The 24,387-nt window shown below is 37.4% G+C and overlaps 1 protein-coding gene across 1 annotated transcript in view; it reads right to left on the bottom strand.

Annotated features, from left to right (window-relative positions):
- Positions 1–20,294, bottom strand: part of LOC131061785 (cytochrome P450 86B1-like) — a 64,741-nt gene extending 44,447 nt beyond the window's left edge. The window contains exon 1 of the mRNA XM_059214646.1: positions 19,965–20,294. Within this exon, the coding sequence (XP_059070629.1) occupies positions 19,965–20,294 (330 nt within the window). The remainder of the gene's footprint in view (positions 1–19,964) is intronic.
- Between the last annotated feature and the right edge of the window lie 4,093 nt (positions 20,295–24,387).

Here is a 24,387-nt window from a genome sequence, read left to right on the forward strand (position 1 = left end):
GGTGAATGAGACACTAATTGGGAAGAGGAAGAGACTCCCCCCTAATATTGGGTCTAAGAAAAACTTACAGATCAAGCCCTTGAATAGAAAAGTCGCCTTTGTGAAAACCCTCACTAGCACTTCCCAAAAAGCTAAAAACAAGTAGAAATCCCTCCTCAAGAAAAAGTTGGTTTGCTATTTTGAGGACTCCTCGGAGAATTATTCTGCTGCCCCAAATTCCACTGATGGTTTCCATACCTCTTAACCTCAAACTGATAGAGAAAATAGGCCCAGATTCCTTGGAGATCTCAGACCTAAAGTCCACTACTTCAAGCCTAAACAGGAATTTCTTGGTTTTCATTCTGGCAATTTCTAGAAATGTGGTGGTTGACTATTTTAGAATTATTAAGTGGGTTTTTCATAAAATTAAGGACCTAAGTATAAATAACAGGGTTGTTTCTAGTAAGCTGGATGAAATGGAAGCTAAAGGGGTGCCTCAAAAGGATAATGGGGTTTTATGGACTGAAGAAGAGAAGATGTCGATGGTCGAGTGCCTTCAAAGAACTGTTGAGTGCATGGATAAGATGAATAAGGAAAATGAGAAAAAAATAAAATATCTAGAAGGGGAAATTGGCAAAATTCGGGTAACCTTGAATTCCATCATGAAGCAAAGCCACATAATTGTGAAGAATTCTTCTACTACAATGAACACCTTGGTGGATAAGCTGGAAAATACTTAGCAGGGGACCCTATTTGTGGACTTGGAAGATGACAAAAATAAAAGCCAAAAAGAGGATTTTGGCCCATCGAAGAGGACTAGAGCCAACTAGAAAAGAAAAGTAGCTTATGCGCCTCAGGAGATCCACGAGTTGAAGAAGGTGGCTCAAGAGATGAATAACCTTGAAGCCAAGACTACTGATACTTTAAAGTCCTTAGGTTAGTTTTGTTTGTCTGGTGTTTTCTTTTCTAACTTTTGTCTCGTTATTGTTGTCCTTTTGTGTCTATTTTAAAACTTTCCTGTCTTAGTGGACTTTATATGAATATTTAATCTTGCTTGTAAACTCTGTGGTTTGGGGTCCCTGTAAAACCAATTTTTTCCTTAATAACAAACATACATCTCCACCAAAATTCATGTGTATGTTGAATGCAAAATATTGTCAAAGCCCTCATCCACCATCAAAAAACTTCCTAAAGAGTTTCCTATAGCCTCAAGGTAGGAATCAAACCAGTAATGTAAATGGAGGTTAGGAAGCCTTCCCAAATAGGATCTGATCAAAATATTCAGTAGTTGAGTTGAAAGACGGATGTTAGGGTTTCAACATGAGCAAATGGTTGCCACCCCAACTCCATTGATGATTGCAGAGAATCTTATCCCTATCTTCCACCAATTCAAAAACTACCACAAAAAACCTTTGGGCATTTGGGTAGATTTGAACATACCCATCCAAATTGGGTTCTCTATTTTTAGAGATCCACTTATGAAACTCATGTAAGACTAGCCGAAGACCTCTAAAGTGCCCAATAAAGCCTAGCCTTGCAAAATAAATTTTATTATGCTCTATCTCTCTTTTAGCCTCCACATCTAAAGTCACAAAAATAGATTTTTTAGTGGGTGCCTTGGCTTGAACAAAATCGCCCCTCCAAGAGACCATCTCAAACTACCCAATCGCACCACTAAGAGCAAGCTTTTCATTTAAAAATCCTATTGGGTGTTTCTCTTAGTTCTTTAAAATATCCCTATCCCCCCATTTAGAGAACCCCAGTCCAGAGACTAAAGGGTGCTTCAATCCACCATTGATCCGTGAATATCTTCTGCTAGCATCATAGACACCACCCCTATAGACATATCTCCCAAAAATTCCCTTCTCTCACCCAATAGATAAATTCTTTCCTTGCCACTAGCAACGACTAACCAGTCCCCTCAGCATCGGCTCTACAAAACATTTGTTGAGCCTTTCTGCAATGGAAATCCCTAGCATATGTAGTCTTGGAGAAGCCCACCTCGATACTAAAGGGTGCTCTGATCCACCAATGATACGGGGATATCTCCTACTAGCATCATAGACACCACTCTCGGAGGCATATCTCCAAACAACTCTCTTCTCTCATCAAATAGAGAGATTTGTCCCTTTTCACTAGCCATCTCTGGAAACAGTTAATTAGTCCCCTTGACATCGACTCTAGAAAACACCTATTGAGACTTTCTACAATGACAAAACCCTAGCATCTACATATTCTTCTACAATGGATTCATTGCAAAACTAACATAAGATGGGATTCAAACATTGGATTTTATGAATTTCAATGACATATGATGGCTTTTATGTGGTTTGAGATCATATGGGGAATTTTGTGTTAGCTTACATTGTCAACTCAGATTCACAAAAGTTGAGTTTTGTGAAAGTGGATACCATCTGTTATATTCTAATTATAATCAATGAAAGGAAGTACAATTGATTCATAATAGAAAGAAATTCAAAAAATAAAATCCTTTCTTAAGAATGAAGTGACACTAGACTAGAAATATGAAGATGTAGTGACCAAGTGTATGTCGGTCATTCAAGGAGTAAGTTACATCAACATGTGTCACATAAGAAAGGAAGGCAACAAATTTGCAAATAGGATGGCATCTATAGGACCATTATCCAAGGATTTAAAAATCCAGACGAATATTTATGATTTACCAAATTTGGTTTGTGTAGCGATCTAAGGACAAAAAAGGTAATGATGGAGCATAATTCAAAAATTGCCTTTTTCACCTTTTTAGCCGTCCTTTCAGCTATTCATTTTATACTAAGGTGCAAACATGTTTCTCAAAAAGTAGTGTCACTATCCTTCTTCTTCAAAAGTGTTGTTATTTTTAAATAGCTAGTTTTTGCATTTCCTACCTAGTTTATTCTCCAAAGCTCTCTATGTTTGATAGAGGGGGACTTAATTGAAGTGAAACCTGATACCTAAGAAGAATTGTAGTTAAATATAATCTAGATATCTATGTAGAGCACATGCAAAGCTTTGACCCAGACCTTTCTAAGAACTTTTCCCTAGCTGGACAAAAAGGTGAGGTAAAGATTAGAAATTTTAGCCTTTAAAGTCACCCCTGACTTGATTGTCACCATTACTTGTATTTTCTAGGATGGTATAATCTTCCCTAAGAAGCTGAAGGGATTTTACAAAGTGGAATTAAAATAATTCTTCATGGTAGGTGAAGGCGTGTCGAGACTACAAAGTGGGTATAATTGAGAGGAGCTCTCCAACAAATGGAAGGATGTGGCCCTACTATTGATGAAATATTTCACTTTGGATGGGCACTTCAAAAGATTTCATGCTTAGATTTTCCCTATGCTAAATGACCTAAGGTATAGTATTCAAATGAACTTTTCTTATTGTGTTTTCTTTTCTTTATCTCAATATGTTGCTAAGGATAAGACTAAGAACTCTTTGCCCCTTCATCAAGGCTTGATTCTTAAGCTTTATAATTTTCACCTTGCCTTAACCCCTCTTGGTGGATCCTTGTCAAATTCTTGTAACCCTCTACTGGACCTAAATTTGGTGATTATATTTCAGGGGCCCCAATGCCAAAAACTAACCATATTATTGGGGTAAGTGCACAAAGATGGTGGTAAAAAAGGAGGGTATAAGTGGACACTTTTTTTCTAAAATCAGGTGAACCTGAACTTGGAGGCAAAATTTGAAAGTCTCCCACTTAAGATATGAAGATAATCAAAGAACAAATATTGTAGTACTCTGAATCTAGTTTCCAAACTACTAAACTTTTTAAAAATTGGATAAGATTAAGGGGGTGAAATCCTTCATGCACAGAAAATAGACCCTAATTTTTTCTAAAAAAACATAACATAGTGTCTGACGTGCACATCAAAAAACTCATAGTTAGATTTAGTATTTTGACAAATCCTTTAGTAGAAAGATAGTTAAGAGTGAGAACTAGAAGATGTGTATTTTTTTGTAATTTTTTGTTGAGTATTATTTTTTTTTATGATTTTTCCAATCGAGCACATCCTTAAAAATTAGGTACCTATTCATGCGTGAAGCATAAGTTGCATTAAACAAATCGAAAATACATTTTTTTTTTAAATTGTAAATAATCAAGTGCACTATAATAATATATAAAGTTTTTAAAATTTGGATAAGTATATCAAAACTTATTAAGAAAATGGTACACCTATGTTTGTGAGAACTATGGAGACACTGGTAAAAGAAATTCAATAATAATATGTTATTGTTGTTCAAATTGAAAAAAAATTATATGGTTAGAAAGATTAGAAGAAGGGTGAAAATATGCTGGCAATTTTAGAAATACCTACTTGATGAAGTGTAAACCTGATGATGAGAAAGTCGATAAACCAAGTTGATAAAATAAAACACGTCAAAAATGAGAGAAATGGAGGGAAATCAAACTTCCAAACCGTAGCTTTGTCATCCAGGCCTATTTCCAAGCCTAAACAGTCAAAAGCACGTACGGGGTACTTATGGTGTACGAAGCACGTATGGGGTCTTTTTACTGTAAACAGCGCGTATGTACTAGTTTATTATATGATATTGTATATATAATATGTGTATATACATATAATATATGTAATATATAATATGTGTATAATAATATATAATATATTAAGTATATATATACACATATAAGTGTATTATCTCCCCCTCTCAAACGCATACAAGGTGCATCTCTCTCTCTCTCTCTCTCTCTCTCTCTCTCTCTCTCTCTCTCTCTCTCTCTCCTTCTCCCTTCCTCCATACCCCATCCCTCTCTCTCTCTCTCCTTCTCCCTTCCTCCATACCCCATCCCTCTCTCTCTCCCTCCCTCTCTCCCGTTCTCCCCTCCTCCATACCCCATCCCTCCCTCTCTCCCCTTATCCCTTGCTCCATACCCCATCCCTCTCTCTCTCTCACTTTCTCCTCTTCTCCCTTCCTCCATGCCCCATCCCTCTTTCTCTTCTTCTCTCGCTCCCTCCCTCCATACCCCACTGCAACTGTGTCTGCACTTCTATAGAAGTAAGTGAATTTATTTCTTGTTTGTAACTTCCTCTTTGATTTTTATCATGTATGCTCTCCTAAGAAAATTCACTGATGGATTTGTGTGTATATATTGAATAGGAGGAATAGGGTTTGAAATTGAACCATGGGTGCATTACCGTGACAAACAAGTAAACTTGCAGCAATATTCTTCTTGAATGTGTTTTTAATGAGTAGAGAAGATGTGGAAAATAGTGTCAACAAAGCAACATGACGAGTCAGAGTACCTGCAATATTTTTTTCACAAGGAAACAATCGGTAGGAAGAGAAAGAGGGAGAGTAACACAGATGATGTCTTGGAGAATGATAGTGGTAAGTATGCGAGAGTTCCTATATTGTTACACAACGCCTATCACCTAAATAAATTAAAGTTTGTTGTATGCATGGCAGTGGTAGTATATGATGATCATCACTTGTCAAACAGCTTGGAACGATACATACCCATGAAAGAAATCAAGTGTGTAATTCCTATAGCCACAATTGAGATCAGTCCTATAACCTTGCAAATTTAATAGCATCATATATTTTAGAACTTAGGCAATACTCTTATGGTTAGGTCAAGCTCTTACACTTGCTTTTTAGCGAAGCCTCGTTGTTTGTTCGCTTGGAGTCTCTCTTATGCTGACAATGGTCTAACTTAGCTATATCAAAACTAAACTAATGATGTTCTATTTTATGATGTTCTATTCATAACTTCAAATTTAATATATCATTTTATTAGCCTACCATATGACCCCTTAGGTGTCATTAGAGGTCATATTGTTTCCTAAGAGGTCATATGGCGTCCTATGACCCCTTAGGACACCATATGACCCTTTAAGACACCATACGACCAATAACAACACCATATGGTGTTCTAAGGGGTCATAGGATGCCATATGACCCCTCGAGACACCAATGACCCATAACAACACCATATGGTGTTCTAAAGGGTCATATGGTGTTCTATGACCCCTTCGGACACTATTTGGTGTCGTTATAGTAACTATGGTGTTCTAAGGGATAATATAGTGTCATATGACCCCTTAGGACACTCTATGACCCCTTAGAGGTTGTTACGGGTCATATTATGTTCTAAGGGTCATATTGTGTCCTAGATTCGATCTCTCTTCCTCTCCCTCCCCCCTCTCTCTCTCTCTCTCTCTCTCCTCTCTCTCTCTCTCTCTCTCTCTCTCTCTCTCTCTCTCTTTCTCTCTCTCTCTCTCTCCCCTTCTCCCTTCCTCCATACCCCATCCCTCTCTCTCTCTCTCGCTCTCTCCCCTTCTTCCTTCCTCCATACCCCATCCTTCATTCTCTTCTTCTCTCCCTCCCTCTTTCTCTTCTTCTGTAATTCCTATTAGCCCACCATATGACCCCTTAGGTGTTATTAGAAGTCGTATTGTTTCCTAAGAGTTCATATGGTGTCCTATAACCCCTTAGGACACCTTATGACCCCTTAAGACACCATACGACATATAACAATGCCATATGGTGTCCTAAGGGGTCATATGGTGTTCTATGACCCCTTAGGACACTATTTGGTGTCGTTATAAGTCCTATGGTGTGCTATTTGGTATTGTTATAGGTCCTATGGTGTGTTATTTGGTGTCATTATAGGTCCCTCCCTCCCCCCTCTTCTCTCCCTCCCTCCCCCCTCTTCTCTCCCTCTCTCCCTCCCTCTACCTCTCTCCCTCTCTCTACCTCCCCCCCCCTCTCTCTCTCTCTCTCTCTCTCTCTCTCTCTCTCTCTCTCTCTCTCTCACTCTACCTCTCCCTCCCCCACCTCTCTCTCTCCCTCTCCCTCCTTCCCTCCTCCTCTCTCCCTCCCCCTACTCTCCCTCTACCTTCCTCCATACCCCTTCTTCTCTCCCACCCTCCCCCCTCTTCTCTCCCTCTCTCCCTCCCTCTCCCTCTCTCCCTCTCTCTACCTTCCCTCCCCCCTCACTCTCTCTCCCTCTCCCTCCTTCCCTCTCTCTCTCACTTCCTCTCCCTCCTCCCTATCCCTCATTCCCTCTCTCTCTCTCTCTCTTCCTCCCTCCCCCCTCTCCTATCCCTCCCTCCCTCCCTCCTACTCTCCCTCTCCCTTCCTCCATACCCCTTCTTCTCTCCCACCCTCCCCCCTCTTCTCTCCCTCTCTCCCTCCCTCTACCTCTCTCCCTCTCTCTACCTTCCCTCCCCCTCTCTCTCTCTCCCTCTCTCTCCCTCTCCCTCCTTCCATCTCTATCTCTCTTCCTCTCCCTCCTCCCCTCCTTTCTCTCTCCCTCTCCCTCCTTCCCTCTCTCTCTCTTCCTCCCCCTCCCCATCCCCCTCCCACTCCCCTCTCCTCTCCCTCCCCCCCTCCTTCTCTCCCTCTCTCCATCCTTCCCTTCCGCCCCCCCTCTCTCCCTCCCTCCTACTCTCCCCCCTCTCCCTCTCTCTCTCTCTCCCCCCTCTCCCTCTCTCTCTTCCTCCTCCTCCCCCTCCCTCCCCCCTCTCCTCTCCCTCCTTCCCCCTACTCTCTCTCTCCCTTCCTCCATACCCCTTCTTCTCTCCCAACCTCCCCCCTCTTCTCTCTATCTCCCTCTCTCTCTCTCCCTCCCTCTACCTCTCTCCCTCTCTCTCTCTCTCTCTCTCTCTCTCTCTCTCTCTCCCTCTCTCTCTCCCTACCTCTACCTCTCTCCCTCTCTCTATCTTCCCTCCTCCCTCTCTCTCTCTCTCTCCCTCTCTCTCCATCTCCCTCCTTCCCTCTCTCTTCGTCTCCCTCCTTCCCTCTCTCTCTCTTCCTCCCCCTCCCCCACCCTCCCCCCTCTCCTCCCCCTCCCCCCCTCCTTCTTCTCTCCCTCTCTCCCTCCTTCCCTTCCACCCCACTCCTCTCTCCCTCCCTTTTCATTCACATTTTTTCTACTACCAATAGCGCGTACGGGGTACTGAACCTATTAGTTAACTACACTACCATAGCTTTTTTAAGGCGTAGGAGCATGTACGTGGTACTTATTGCTTGTAAGTGGGTGAACTCACAAAGCTAGTTCCCACTTTTTGGTACGTCCTGATTTTTGCTGAAATCATACATTTTTTAGAAAATATAATGATTTAAGCTTTAAGAGGTCCCATTTGAAGTAATTAATTGAAGAGAGTTAAATCAAAGGCTCTTAGATCAAAATTTGTTGGATAGAAGCTCTCTACTTCTAAATCATACTTGCAATGGAGTCTCCTTTGCATCTATCAAATGCTGATAAAAAATCAATTTTACATTAGCTTTTGGGGGGCCAAATTAATTCATTTAATTTTTATTTTTTTAGGTATTTAGTCCTTATTATAAGCTTTCCAAATAGTATAACTTTTAATATATTAAATTCATTAATATATTTTTATTTTATTTCTTATGAATGTAGGTTTTTCACTGAACATGAACTTCTTTGTTCAATGCATTGGGAAAAATAGTAAACTAATTCAAAAAAAATCTAAAAAATATCTATGCACTAGGTATTGGTGTTTTCTTTCTTAAAAGAAAAAGAAAATTGAATTTTTATACATATAGAACAAGTTGTGTGTTCAAACGTACACCTATATCTGAATTATAATTAGTTGAACTTCAAAACTAAATAAAATGAAAAATATTCAACATATCACTATCAAACCAACTGCATGCCTTGGATATTGATGTTACAAACCAAAATTCAAAAGAATTAAGTTTTTATCATTTATAGAAAAAAAATTATGCGTTTCGGGATACACATCACTCTTAAAAAATGTTGTTTGCTATAAAAAACTACTTTTTGAGGGAGATGGAAAAATCAATAAAATTTTATTCAAACAAATTAAAAAAAAACATATTTAGAATCTACAAACAAGATGCTAAAAATCACTGCTTTATATCATCTTCAAATTCTTAACGGTTTAAAAGTTATAGGTGTCGGAAAGTGAAGGTTTTTTTCAAAATATTCACCTAAGTCTCAAAGTTGTTCAAAAAGTGGGAAACAGTATTGTGAATTCACCCAAGCGCATACGGGGTACTGAGCCCATTATTTGCTACCCTGTGATAACATTTTTTAGGCTTAGGAGCGTGTATGCGCTACTTATTAGTACAAAATGGGAAAAAAAAATATCGTTGGGCTTGCCAACATTTTATGGACTAACAGCATGTTCGCGGTTATTAATGTAGCGCGTACGCGATACATAGACATAGTTCTAGTTTCCCAAGAGCCTCAACGGCCTCAAAAGAATTTTTTGAGGTCATTGAAGGCTCCACTGGAACTATGTCTGCACTTCTATCACTGTTTTATACATAGAAGTAAGTTAATTTTTTGTTTTTGCATGATTTCAAATAATTGAATTGTTGTTCTTATTAGTTTTGTCAATAGTATTGTGATTGTTTAATAGTTTGATTCTCAAAAACAATGATAAGATTCATATTTATGGTTATTTGTTTGTTTATGAACTTTTGTTTACTTATATATGTAATATGATTCTATTTAGGACAACCGATATCAACCATGGGAAAGAACAAGTGAGGAATGATGGAACAACAAGAGGTTGAAAAGGAAAGACAAAGGTAGCATATGAAGAAATTACATGACATAAGAACAATGGGAGAAGAAGGTATGTCATCCTCAACATCTCAATTTGATTTACCAAACGAGCATAATGCACCTAATACAATTGAAGAAGAGACATTTGATTTACCGTATGAACCTAATGCAATTGAAGAAGATACCGCATTGAATAATCAATTAAATGATGAACACACACCTTCTATTTGATGAATTGAATGTACATAATGCACTGATGTTAACACCTCCTAGAATCACTCGTAGGAAACCAAAGTATTTAATTGACATTGATGAGAATATATTGAAGTCAATGCCCAATAAAATGAATGAACGAACTTGTAGGAGAATGGTTAACAAAATATGGCAAAACTATTTTGAAAACTTAAATCAAACCGCAAAATGTCAATTAATTGTTGAAATGATTAAAAATTTGAATTTTAGAGAGACAATGAAAATTCTAGGCCTAAGATCATCTGAAACTAACAGTGAAAGAACTATTGTGAGAAATCTATTTGATGCATATCAGGCTATTGGTTCAAAATCATGTACTAAAGATTCTAATGCAACTTGACGTGTCATTATATCAACCATAATGAGTAAGAAAATAAAAAAAGATCATTTGATAAGAAAAACAAGTAATTCATTAAACGTTAGTAGAACAAGATTAAGTAAAGCATTAAAGAGGCAGGAAAAAATAGAGGAACCTAACAATAATTCTCTTTGGGCATTCTCGGGTAGACTACCACGCAAAGACAAGGTTGTTGTTGATGCACTAAGAACATTAATTGAAAATTTTTGGCATGACAATACAAGAGTTTCGCCCAACCAAAGAGATGTTGTTAGAAGACGAATTGGGTCTTAAAATCATGAGCCACATGCCAAACACTATTTCGATGTGACTCAAACTAAATTTTATGAAAGATTCCTTCAAAAGTTTCCTCAAATAAGAATTTCTCAAAGATTTTTTGAAATGACAACCTTTTTATAATTAAGATTAATCATGTATGCACCACGTGTTGTTGTAGGATGCATATTGAATTTTCCATGCACTATGATATTTTTTGTCATATTTGTTCTACTTTTCACATTAACAATGTTTTGCAGGAATGCAATATACAAGCACCTCCTAAGTCGGTAAGAGAATTTATTTCAAGAGTGCTATGTAATAGACATGATGGTTGAATTTATTATAAGATGCCTTGTTTAGAAGGTTCTTGTGCTATATGTGGTGGTTTGCAATGTTTACCAAGATGCGTACATTTGGAGAGCAAACATGAAATTTGTACAAAACTAGTTTCTTTCAGAAAGTACAAGATAGTCACACATGGAGTTAAAGATGGAAAAGATTTGAAGAGATGTGAGCTAGTGAAAAATGATATATGTGTAGCTGAATTTATGACAATGTTTCACAAGAAACTAGTTTATGAGTACATAATGCATACACATAGAGCTCAATGGTTAGATGAGAAATTCAAGCTATGTAAGAACACATTTCATCTTGGCACCATTGTCTCTATCATTGTTTTCTCTGAAAATTATACACTACAACCTCAAAATGAAGTGCAATCTATGTATTATCACTCTACACAAGTTTCTATTTTTGTACACATAGCATTCATACATGCAGATGATAGCATAGAGGAGGATAGAAAGGTTGTAAGAGAGTATCACTTCTACATAAGTGATGATCGTACTCATTCATCAGAGTTTGTACAAGGATTCTTTAAAGTTTTCTATGATAGTTTAAGGGAAAGGAACATACAATACAACTGACACTTAATATGGTTAGATAATTGCACCGCACAATTCAAGAATGCAAGGATGTTTTATTGGTTGACAAGGATGCAGATGACAAGTGGTGTACAACATTTTTGGAATTTCACTGAGGCTGGACATGGTAAGGGAGAGCACAATGGTGCGGAAGCATGTGTGAGAAGAGCCCTAGCTAGAGAAGAATTGAAGTACGAAGGTGGTGTTGAGTTGATAGATGCAGAAACAATTGTGCAATGGTGTAAGTCTACGATGGGTCCAAGTAATCCAGGTATGTCAATGGTTCATAGATATTTTTGGTTGATCACTAAATCTAACATTGAAAACTATCTAGATTGTTGTACAGTTGTAGGATCGAGTGACATGCACTCATTTATGAGTTCAAATTCAAGTTCACTGGTAATTTACACGAGACAAATGGTATGTTTTTGCTCTTCATGCATGTATTGTTTGTGGGAAGAATGTGAATCACAAGAGTAGGTTGATAAATGGTCTTGTAGACCATTGGTTCCCATTGATTCATATCAAATTCCCAAAGCACTACAATTCAGCCAGATGGAGACATCAGTGGATTTTGACCATGTATCCGACCTAGTAGATTCAGGTGATTTTTTGAGTTAATTTTTTTGCAAGTATTCTTTTTGGTTCATTTCGTTGTACATCATACTTTATTTTTTATATTAATTAACACTTTATAAAATGCAAGTCATGTGTATGCAGTTGTTGCAGAAGAGAACAATGAAGAAGGAACAGATTACTTTTTGTGTCATTGTGTTGAGCCAAATAGAAAATTGACAACCACAATCATTGACGGAGAGGGTATTGAGTACCCAATAGTGTCTGTTGTCATGATAGGAACATGGCTCTGGAGATACCCTATCAAGAATTCTAATGTTTGGTTGTTCGAGGACTTTGAAACACATAGACATATTCTTCATTTCTCTAACCTTGTTGTTGCAAAAAATATTCATTTGATTAAGTATCATGGTAGACCTCATAACAAGATTTAATGGAAAGTTCGTGAATCTGACCACGAGGCAATACTTGACACAATACGGGTTACAGATGATCCTGAAGGCTTACTTGATTGATTCTATGGTTCAGAGTAGAATAATTTTGAGAATTTTGTATAAATCATAGATGAATTGTTCTATATTCGTTTTTTGTATATATAAATGCCCATTAGCTGGTTTTTACATGTTTAGGGGCATAATTTTGTATATTTAAATGGCAATGAGTTGATTTGTACATATGTACATACCAAATTTTGTATATTAAAATGGCAATGAGCTCAATTGCACATATTGTAATGCCAAATTTTGTATAAAAGCCCATGAGATGATTTGTATATTAAAATGGCGATGAGTTGAATCACACATATTGTAATGCCAAATTTTGTATAAAAGCCCATGAGATGATTTATAAGACATTTTTTTGTATAATGAAACGGCCAAGAGCTAATTTGACCATATTTAGAGGCAAATCTTTGAATAATATGTGACAATGTTTTGTGACTATTTTGTGTGTCAATGTTTTGTGACTATGTTTTGAGTATATGTGATGTGTCCCTGGTCAATAATGAGCATTCTTGATTCTTGTAAAATCATGGAGAATTATTTGAGTCATTATCGGGTCATAGGGGTCATAGATTGAGACTAGATACAATTTGAGCAAAAATTGTCATTGTTGTCAAGCAACTTCTACATTGCGTCGGTAGGGTATGACTCTTGACATTCTGACACTTTGGGATGCATGGTAGGGGCATGCCTAGTGTAAAACTTCCCACACAAATGCTCTTGTGATGTCAGTTTGCACACACGATGAACCGAATAAATTCTAGCCAATCTTGCAACTTTGCATTGCATGCAACTGACGGTTTTTGCAGCAAACAAAAAAATTCTACCAATTGAAAATGGATATGAGTCATCAAAAACCGAGATAGTAGATTGTAGAGGAGTCTCATGCAACCCCACAGGTTCAAACGGATTGACCATATGTATCCTGGATTGGAAGAAACAGTCTATCAAATTTTGACAATTTTTTGGACTCATGGCACTTGAGAGATCGCCCCAGTACGGTATGACTCTCGACATTTCGGTGCTTTGGGATGCACAATAGGGGCATACCTAGCATAAACCTACCCACTCAGATGCCCTTGCAATGTCAGTTTGTGCACACGATGAACCGAATCAATTCTAGCCAATCTTGCAACTTTGCATTGAATGCAACTGACGGTTTTGGCAGTAGGCAAAAAAATGCTACCAATTGAAAATGGCTCCGAGTCATCAAAAAATGAGATAGGCCATTGTAGAGGAGCCTCATTTGAATCCATGGGTTTAAACGGACTGACCATATGTGTCCTGGATTTGAAGAAATAGTCCGTCAAATTTTGACAATTTTTTGGACTCATGGCACTTGAGAGATCGCACCGGTATGGTATGACTCTTGGCATTTCGATGCTTTGGGATGCATGATAGGGGCATGCCTAGCGTAAACCTTCCCACCCAGATGTGCTCACGATGTTGATTTATGCACATGATGAATAGAATCAATTCTAGCCAATCTTGCAGCTTTGCATTGCATGCAACTGATGATTTTTGTAGCAGGCGACAAAATGCTACCAATTGAAAATGACTCCGAGTCATCAAAAAATGAGATAGGCCATTGTAGATGAGCCTCACATGACCCCATGGGTTCAAACTGATCGACCATATATTTCATGGATTTGAAGAAACAGTCCGTCAAATTTTGTTAATTTTTTGGACTTAGGGCACTTGAGAGATCGCACCGGTATGGTATGACTCTCGACGTTTCGACGCTTTGGGATACATGAAAGGGGCATGCCTAGCATAAACCTACCCACTGAGACATGCTCGTGATGTCGGTTTGTAAACATGACGAACATAATCAATTCTAGATAATCTTGCAACTTTGCATTGCATGCAACTGACGGTTTTTGCAGCAGGTGAAAAAATTCTACCAATTGAAAATGGCTCTGAGTCATTAAAAAATGAGATAGGCCATTGTAGATGAGCCTCACACAACCCCATGGGTTCAAATGAATTGACCATATGTTTCCTGGATTTAAAGAAATAGTTCATCAAATTTTGACAATTTTTTGGACTCAAGGCACTTGAGAGATCGCACCGATAGGGTATGACTCTCGACGTTTTGGCGCTTTGGGATACATGACAAGGGAATTCCTAGCATAAAATTTCCTACCCAGACATGCTCACGATGTCAGTTTGTGCACATGACGAACAAAATTTTACTATTGCGAGCGTGAGGGTGCTCTCGCACCAAACACATATTGTTGATTACATATGCAAATATTCATTTAAATTTATAAAAGGGAAGCCATTAAATACAGTGAATACACAATAATGAACTGAATACAAGGACTTTTGTAGGGTTAATTCAACATTTTAGAAATTTTATCAAATCATATTTCATGATTGCAATGTTTTATATCATATATTTTTGTTGTTTATATTCATATTGTTGATTACATAGGCAAATGATAAATTAAATGAATTAAAGAACAACCACAAAATACAACGAATACAAACTAATGAACTCAGTACACATTTTATTGGATCGAATATCGACATTTATATATATATATAAAAGGCATGTCTGCCAAGTCAATACAAGTATTACAAAAATGTGGCATATGCCATGTCCAAATCGATATACAATAAAAATGTAGAATATATCTACATGTATTGGTCATTCTATGAACAAAACTAAAACTATATGATCCTAAACTTGTGGTGGATAATCAAAATCAAGCCTCTTCGATGTAGTACGCGACTCTGTAGATGGTTGTAAAACCAAAATTCAAAAGCCAAGTTAGAATTCTTTTGTAGAAAATAGTTCACAATTAACAACATAACTATGCATTTAACTATAATTCCTTTGCAATTGAAATGTATATTACCTCATCGGCTGATCTAGGAGCTAATGTCTTCACTCTCCTCTCCTCTTCACTCTTAGGAGTTTTCTTGAAGACATACTTAAATGGATCCACGTTATGGTTGTACCATGAATGGGTCTATTATAGATTAAAAATACAATTAATACAATATACTAACATAAATATATCAAAAACACTTAAAAGCTATAATATAGAGAACAATGACGTACCTATGCCTGAGATGCTTCTCCATTGGACTAAGGATGGCTCACCATCAATGGAGAAACTGTCACTATTACCTATACAAAAAATGTTCAAAGATTAAATACAATTAATATAATGATAAGTATTGTAGGTTAAAAACAATTAATTTTACATATCAAACAAAAGTGTACCAGACCCTGAGATGCTTCTCTAGTGCATGGAGGAGGGTTCGCCATTGATGAAATAGGTATGGATATTTCCTATATGAAAAAATTATAATATTATAAAATATCACAAGTTCACATGTACACGTGCATATAATCATGAAATCAAGAAAATAAAGTAGAGATACATACCTCCTTCCTCTCTTGATCCACGGGTGAATCAGGTGCATTCAACAAATCCACATAGCTCAATGACCGTTGTACATGTAAAATAGACAAAAAACACTAATCAATCTACAAACCCCAACTAATACTTGATTTCAATATTTTCAAACAATTGTAGAACTAAAAATGTGTTCAATTACCTTCTTCCCACATTTTGGCATCTTCAAGAAATTCTTTTTCTTAGGACGAGCCCTAGATGTGGAGAGGGTACCCTAAAAAAATAAATTAACATGAGATATTAGTACAGATAATAAATTAAACATAATTTTAAAAATCTAAAATGAAATGACTTGCATATTCCATCAAAACAATACATAAAAAGGGTTGTACAAAATATGATACCGTATAGCCTTGTAGGCCAAAACCGATCGCTGAGAGCGTGATGTCATCAATCTGGGACATTTGGTCCCCTGTCAGCACCTACAAACCAAAAATTGGACCAAGCATTAAAGATAGTTAGTATATCTTGTATTTTTTTGAATTGAAAGTGTACTATTTTATTTTAACATGTTACAAAATTTATACCTCAGGCATCGAAGTTGCGGCTATAGTAACTAGGGGAGGAGTATGGGATACCGCTACTACATCCTAAAATGCATATTATTTATCTCAATTTAAATCGATGTATAAATGAAAATTCATTTATTTTTAATTACAAATTTAAAGTGACTGATAAATAAAATTCTATGAATTCAAATCAACACATCTATGTCTATCGCTCATGGGCAAACACCATGTCCATCAAGTCAGCTGTCAGTGTGAAATCCTTAGTTGTGCAGTCCTGACATCTACTCCCATGAATTATGCACATATGAGATGAGGATCCATCTGCACCGGCTGCAACATCTATCCCTGAGCATATCCCCAAGCAACTGACACACATATGTTGGATGGGCTCTCTATCACCACCTGGAGAACCTAATGGATAATCATCCAATACAATAGGGTGTGCTAACGACATCCCATGTTGGATGATGGCACTAGTCAACGCTGTGGCCTCCTGAAGAGTCTGTAGCTCCATCGACTCTTTCAGCTCTACTAGGATAGCTTGATGCACCTCGAGTTTGGGTGCTAGGTACGACGACTCTCCGCAGGTAATCGCCTATGGGCTCCAGGTATATCTTGGGCAAAGGCACCACCTCTACCATGGAACTCTCTCATGTCAAAATAGTTTGGGCACACATTGAGCACAAACTCACAATATACTTTTCTCAAAAAATATAATGACACCTCATAATTATTACAAGGTGGATCATCAAAGACCATCCACCACCTTTGACAAAAAAGATTCTTCATCTACACATTGGTACACCAATGTATGGGAAACCTCTTTGCATTAAGAGGTAATTACTGACCAGCTTTGGGATCAATGAAAAGGGCACATATTTGTTGTTTACTAATATTTTTGTTTTTTACTCCCTCGTATGATAGCCCATTGGCACAGAATTGACGACACCTATCCCTAAAGCTTCCCCATTTGGTAATTTGTGTGGAAACAACTATGGCACCACTAGCTAATGTTTCTAGGCTAGTGGCGAGGGATTGATGATGCTCAAGTTCGGATGTTTTCAATTTAACAATCAGTCTATTGATTTTAGACGTATTTTGTCCTAACTGATTAATTAATTGCTCCTATGTTCCAGGTGTGCGGTCAAAAGGAGGAATTAGGGGTGTATCTTGTGGGTTTTCAGGAGGTGCATTTGGTTGTTCTTGTGTGTTTTTAGGAGGTACATTTGGTTGTTCCTATTGTGGATTAGAAGAATCTAGTTTTTGAAACAAAAAAAGAAAAAACCTAATCAAAATTAATGAAATTAAATTCAAAATATAAAACAAATTGAACAAACGGGAAAGAAAGAAAAAAATAAACAAAATCTAACCTTGATCCATAGTCTGGAGGAGAAAACTAGCACCCCGTTTGCAGTTTAGGAGAGAAAATGAAGAAAAAAAGTTAAAACACGCTATTCACGGGAAAATAAGACCTAGTTTTTTTTTAAAAACTTTTTTTGACAAGCACCATGTATGCCATTATGTTGGGATTATTAGCGCGTATGTGCTCATTTTCCTATAACTAGTGCATACGTGCTCATTTTCCTAGGCGTAGCGCGTATGCGCTCATTTTCCTAAAATCAGCGTGTACACGCTACCTTCTCTAGGCTCGAGAATAACAAACCTAAGCGCGCATGCTATGAATTAAAATTTTAGAACCATGTACATGCTACTTGTTTTTCCATGTTTTTTTGGGGTGGTGTCCACTTTTCTGACCACCATCTTTGTGTACATACCCATTGGTTTCTCTTCTAGACCTGAGTTCGTTCCCACCTACTTTAATCCCTTAAGAGAAGCAAAGTAGAAGCCTTTTACTCCACCTCCTAAGAAGGTGGAGGTGATGGAGTCAAGTGATGAGGAGGAGGTGGATGTTTCAAAGTCCTCTTATGATTCAAAATATGAATGGTCTTCGATGGCTTCTAAGGAGACTGCCCCTCTTATCCCTAAACATGAGATTCTTAACCATGAAAAGAGCCCCATTAATTTGGAATCTACTATCTTAAAGATGGAAGAGAATGTGGAATGACAGAAATTGGTTATCAAATGACTTCTTTCATAGTTTGATGTGGCTATCAATAAAATTAATAGAATCGAGGTACTTGTAGAGCCAGGGACTAGAGCAGACAAATGGGTCATGGACTTAAAGGAAGAACATGTCTAGAAAGAGACAAACTTTATGACTGAGAAGATAGAAAATTTGGAGATGGTGGAGGGGAAGATAAATGAGCTCTCAGAAAAGGTGCTGCTGAAGAAAGAAGATAGGATGGTTCTAGATTTAAAGGAAAATCAAGAGATCCTTAAAAGAAAAAGTGGTGAGATGTATAATCAAAACTAAGAGATAGTCCTCAAGAATTGAGCTTCCCTGAAAGCTATATAGGAGGAGATTGACTATGGGGAATACAAACAAAAGAGACACACTCTTTCCCCTTCTATGTCTATGAAGCCCGTTATGCTCGTGGTTAAAGATACTCCTGATTTGGGTACCCCAAACTCTGCTAATGATTCCAACAAAAAAAATATCGTTCTTCTAATAAATTCCTTAGTTTATGTAAGGATTGGAAAGAAGGCAATGCCTCCTACCAATACACCATCTCTTTGTGTCTATGGTGGTTAGCTGGTTTTGGTATAGTTCTAGGTAGTTTTTTCTATTGCTTTTGTCTTTGTTCCTTTTTGTGTTTAGTGGTTTTTGGTTGTTTACTATTTTCTAGTCTCTTTCTTAGCTAGATGTGCACTTCTCATGTGCCCTAGGTAGTGCCTTTTTAACAAATATGTGATGATACATGCCTAACCCACTTTTTATTAATCAGAACGTAAGATGGTTTTTGTCAATTGCTAATTAAAATGACATAGATCATGCCCCATGGTTTTCAATTACATGAAAAATAGGTTTTGAAGGGGCACTAAAACCCTTTACAATAAATTTCAAAAGAGATCAAACAAGAAAGGCCCAGCTAGAAAGAACATAACAACAAACAGAAACAACTGGTAGAAATAAAAAGCCAAAAAGAGAACCAAAAGTAATAGAAGGAAAACACATCGACACCAAAGGGACATCCAAGAGCACAGTACAATAGAACTAAGAGAAAGTTTTAAGAAGCTCCACAACCTCTTTCTCCAACTGAACCATAGAGGCAGCAACACTCTTGAGATCATCCAATCCCTTATCTTGATGAGTCATCTTCCTCATATTTTCCTTGGTTCTTTTATTAGGTCCAACAACCACACCTTCAGGGATCAAGTCCTTGTCCTAAAAAATATCTATCATATTATTTTCCAGCTCAATTTGTTCCAGTTTACTAATTAGCACTCTAAAATTATCAACTGAGGCTTTCAGAATTTTGTGACTTTGTTCTCTGATCTTCTTCAAGGTTTCTTCATGATTGTAAACCCTCTTTTCCAGCTCATTGAACCTAGCCTCCATAGTCTTGAATTTGGAACCATAAGCCTCAGTAATAGCCCTTGCATTATTGATGGCTTTAGTTAATTCCTTCAGATTATTAGGCAAGGAACTGAGATTACCCGTCTTGACAACTTCCAAAATGTCCATTTTGTTTGAAGAGGCCTCCTATTTAGACTTCAAACTTTCAATCTCCAAAAAGACCTATTTTATAACCTTATAAAACTCCATCACCCTAGTCTTTGTATTTTGAAGCATAGCTATGGGAGAATCACTGCTATCTTTATTGAAGTTTGAAAAATCAACATTATTCTCCAGGGTTTCCACACCAACAAGTGTGACTTTGTCTTTAGGAGACAGAGTCTCCCCTTTCACCACATTCTTTCCCTCTTTCTCCACACCACAAATCCATATATTAGGATCTAAAGGAGGAGAAGGGGCCTGTGAGGTACCAACCTCCTTCTCTAGGCTAATATCAGTGATAGCTGGACTACGCTTAGTTTTCTTCTTAGGTGGTGGGGTGGCATTTTCACTTTCAGTCTCCATACCATCATCATCCTTATCATCTTCTTCAAACTAGCTATCCTCCCCCTGTACCTTTTTCCTATATCCTTTAACCCCTTTGCCGAGAGTCTTTCTGCTAGACCTAGAAGCCATATCTTTATCCTTCCCCTTTCTAGTTCCCTTAGTGGTGTTATCCATGTCAAAATCACCTTCCAGCTCTGTATCAGACCCCTCATCTTCATTTTTATTTGTGTTCTCCAACTCCTCTTCTGAGGTCAAAAACTTTGTGATGGAGTGTTGAGCAAAGGTGGCCTTAACATGGTTATATAAACAAAACATTAACCCTTTATGCATGGGCAGATTTCTATCTGGGTTAGCCCTAAAATCTTGTATACTAGTATTCAAGGAACAATGCAAGTAGAAAGGAATTGACAACATATCATTTTTGGCAAAAGTGACTCAAGAGCACAAAATAGTAGCCGTAAAACCGAGAGTATCTACCATCAAGAGTGACTTATTGCATCACAACAAACAAAACCCATCTCCATACCTTTTTAATCACCTTTGGCGAATAATAGGTCTTGCTAGATTTCACCAATTTGGCTTTCTCAGAGTCTTCCTTTGGGAACCGCTTAATAGCTGCCTCTGTGAGCTTTCTATCTGTATAGAATTTTCTGCCCTCCATTGGTATCCTAGTAACTTCAACAATCATTCCTTCATCAATTTCCACCTTCCTTCCACCTATGGCGATTTTTCTCTCCTTCCAATTCTTCTTGAATAACCTGATAACAATAGGGTTTTTGCCAAGAATTCGCTCCATATACCTCATCATTTTAGTAGTTTCCATAATAGCCCACGCTTTCAACTTCTTCTTCCATTCATCACAAAAAGCGGTTCAATCCTCTTCCTATTGCCTCCCATTGCAGCCACAACAGAGTTTCTCACACCCTTCACAACACAGAATAGAACAAAAATAGGGGCCAAAATGTAGAGAATAGAAACCCTTGAAAAAGAAATGGATACCCAGAAAGTGTGCAAGGTCTTGTTAGCATTAAATGCCAGCTCATCCTTCAAGCACCATCCTTTACGATTCATTATAGAAACTTTCATTGATAAGTACGTTGTTATCATCACTTATAGCTCCTTCTTTTCCATGCAATCTGTCATAAATGAGGATGGAACGAGTATCATCAGGAAGATCTAGCTCATCTCTCTAGAAGATCATTTGATTGGCTCGAACAGCCATGTTGGCAACCTAATCAACCATGGCATTGATCTCTCTATAACCATGTAAAATAACACACTGCTCAAAGGAGTTAATTATTTCCTTGGGTAATGATATAATATTTTTGATAGTCCACGATGGGGGGGAAAGACCCTTAAGACATCTTATGATGCTATTTGAATCTCCCTCGAGTAAAATTTTTTTATCTCTCATATTTTTAGCAAGGGTAAGAGCTTGTTAAGTTGTCATGGCTTTGGCTAAGTGGTTGGTCTCAGATCCCATGGGGAATGCCACCACCGCAATACAATAGCCAGCTTCATTTCTTATCTCCCCCACATCCAGTCGGCCCTAGGTTCTCCCTAGCCGCCCCAGATCATGCCCCATGGTTACATATAAATATTTAAATGCATTAAAGATAGTACACTACAAAATCAAGTAGAAGACCACTTATATACAATTTTGATTGATAATGATTGACTAGTCTATTAAAATACTCAATAAAATACACTATCCCATTACTGTAAATACAAGATGGTTATTGTATTGATTGACCCTACAAGTTTGTATAATTAATAAAATTTATTAGAAATTATTATAGGCTAAAACACAATGATCTATTTTATGCTAAAGAAAATAGTACAAAACTTCACATAGCTCTTACAAATTGAAGTATGATTACTAATTTACAAATTTTGATTTCTATTAATCTATTTATCTATCCATTTCTCCTTTGTATTATATCTTAATTAATCTTTTTTAACTCTAGTTATATGGATTGAAATTTGAGACAATATTTTTTAGGTTAATGTGACTCAAATTTAATTAAAAAATATTTTGTTTTTTGGTATTTTAATTAATTACGCCAAGAGGCATAACCTAAAATGCCACCCACCCATTTGTAACGGTGTAAAAGAAAAGAAATGCTTCTAACCATTACAAACATGCATAAGTGAAGTGAAGAGATTACAGAGGAAAGAGCAAGAGTCTTCAAATTACAAATATTCAGCACGGATTGAAGGATTGAAGGAGTCTGTCTACCCTACTCAATCGTTTTTGTTCTTTATTGATCTCTATGTCTATCTAATGATTTGCTCTGTTTTGTCTTCAAATTAGCGAACGCCTGAAGAGTGAAGATGGGAATTTTGGCCTGCCTTCTTGCACTGCTGATATTGGCAAATAGGATTAATGGCTTCACCCCTAGTTTACACCCTGACTTCTATCGCAATTCATTCCCAGAGGCAAAACAAATCGTGAAGAGCATAGTTAACGACTTGTTCTAGAATTATGTAGCCGTGGCCCCTCCCCTTGTACGATTGGCCTTCCATGACTGTTTTGTCAAGGTAATAATAAGCAATAAATTTTCAAACCTACTTAGCTTAGTTGATATTTCATACTTTCATGTAAATTAATCTTTGAATCCTTGCGTAGAGTTGTGACGCTTCCATCTTACTGGATTCAGTGGAGGGGAGATTTGTATTTGAGAAAAAATCGATTGCAAATTCCAATTCTCTCAAAGGTTACAAGTTAATTGATGTGATCAAAGAAAAGCTCAAAGCAGCATGCCCCGAAATTGTTTCCTGGGCGGACATTATTGTGCTTGTGCCAGAGACGCCATAGTTGCCATTTTGTTTCTTCTCATATTTATTTCAACTTCATAACTATTAATCTATGGCATTTAAATAACTACACCTTGTTGGCAATTGACACTCATTGGATTCATAGATGTTGTCATTTATGGCAACAACATTCTATAAGACAACAAGATTCCATAGAAGTCATATACTGACATTTGGAGGCATTCACCGGTAGACACCGACATTGGAGTAATCAAGGTCAACACCGCCACTGGCACCGACATCCAACACTTCAGGGAAGATGACATCAGAAAGTTTTATTTGTAAAAGTATTTTGTAATTATTGTATAAGGTCAACATTGTATATCTTTTGTAATGCATTGTAAGCTGACATAAGGCATATTAGTTGTGAAGGGTATATAGGTCAGTTTGTTAGGTCATTATGATATGATAGAGATGATAATATGATTATGGGTATATGCGAAGGATATGCAAATGTTATATCTGTAGATGTTTTATAAGGCATTATTAGAGGGAAGGAGATACCGGTAGAATGTTCAGGGTTATGAACCGGTACAAAACAGAGCTTTATCTGGAACTATTTTTGGCATTACGGATGCATTTTGTTAGTCCACCAGTATTGTTTCATTTCAGCAGAAGCTTGTAGTCGGTGAGACTCTTTTGTGTTGAGCAGTGTACCTTCCTGCATGTGCAGGCCCACATGCTAAGTAATACCTATCATGTGGCTAGTGAATTGATATTGTGGGTCACAAATCCCACCATGGTTTTTCCTCTTTGAGGTTTTCCACGTATAAATTATGTGTGTTATGGTGTTCATTTATGTGGATGGTTTATTTGGTTCATGTTATATGTTTCTTCATTTACTGGTTTATATGTGTATGTTATAAAAGGTTAAAATATTGTGTTGTCGGTAGAACACTGAATCATCCCACCCCGCCCCCACCCCCCCCTCAGTGTTCTTGAGTTCATTGTATTCCAACAATTGCTATCAAAGATTGGTACCTCAGAATAAGTTTAACAGCTTGAGGAAGATCCTGAAATCGGAATCATTGAACATGGCTATAGAGAAGCAACTTGAGATGTCACTTAAGGACTATGATGCTAAGAAGATGAAGAACTTGAAACTGCAGGATGAATTGAATTCTGCTAATGAATTCATTCCTATTTTGCAAGAAAGGTTATCATAAGCTCAAGCCAAGAGAAAGGAACTTTTGCAAAACCAGGATGATGAAGAGAAAAATGCACTTAAGAACAATGTCAAAAACTGAGTCAACCAAACATTCTCATGAAGAATGAAATGCAAGACCTGGCTGTG

Source organism: Cryptomeria japonica, chromosome 11 (genome assembly GCF_030272615.1).
Source record: "Cryptomeria japonica chromosome 11, Sugi_1.0, whole genome shotgun sequence".
Classification (NCBI taxonomy): domain Eukaryota; kingdom Viridiplantae; phylum Streptophyta; class Pinopsida; order Cupressales; family Cupressaceae; genus Cryptomeria; species Cryptomeria japonica.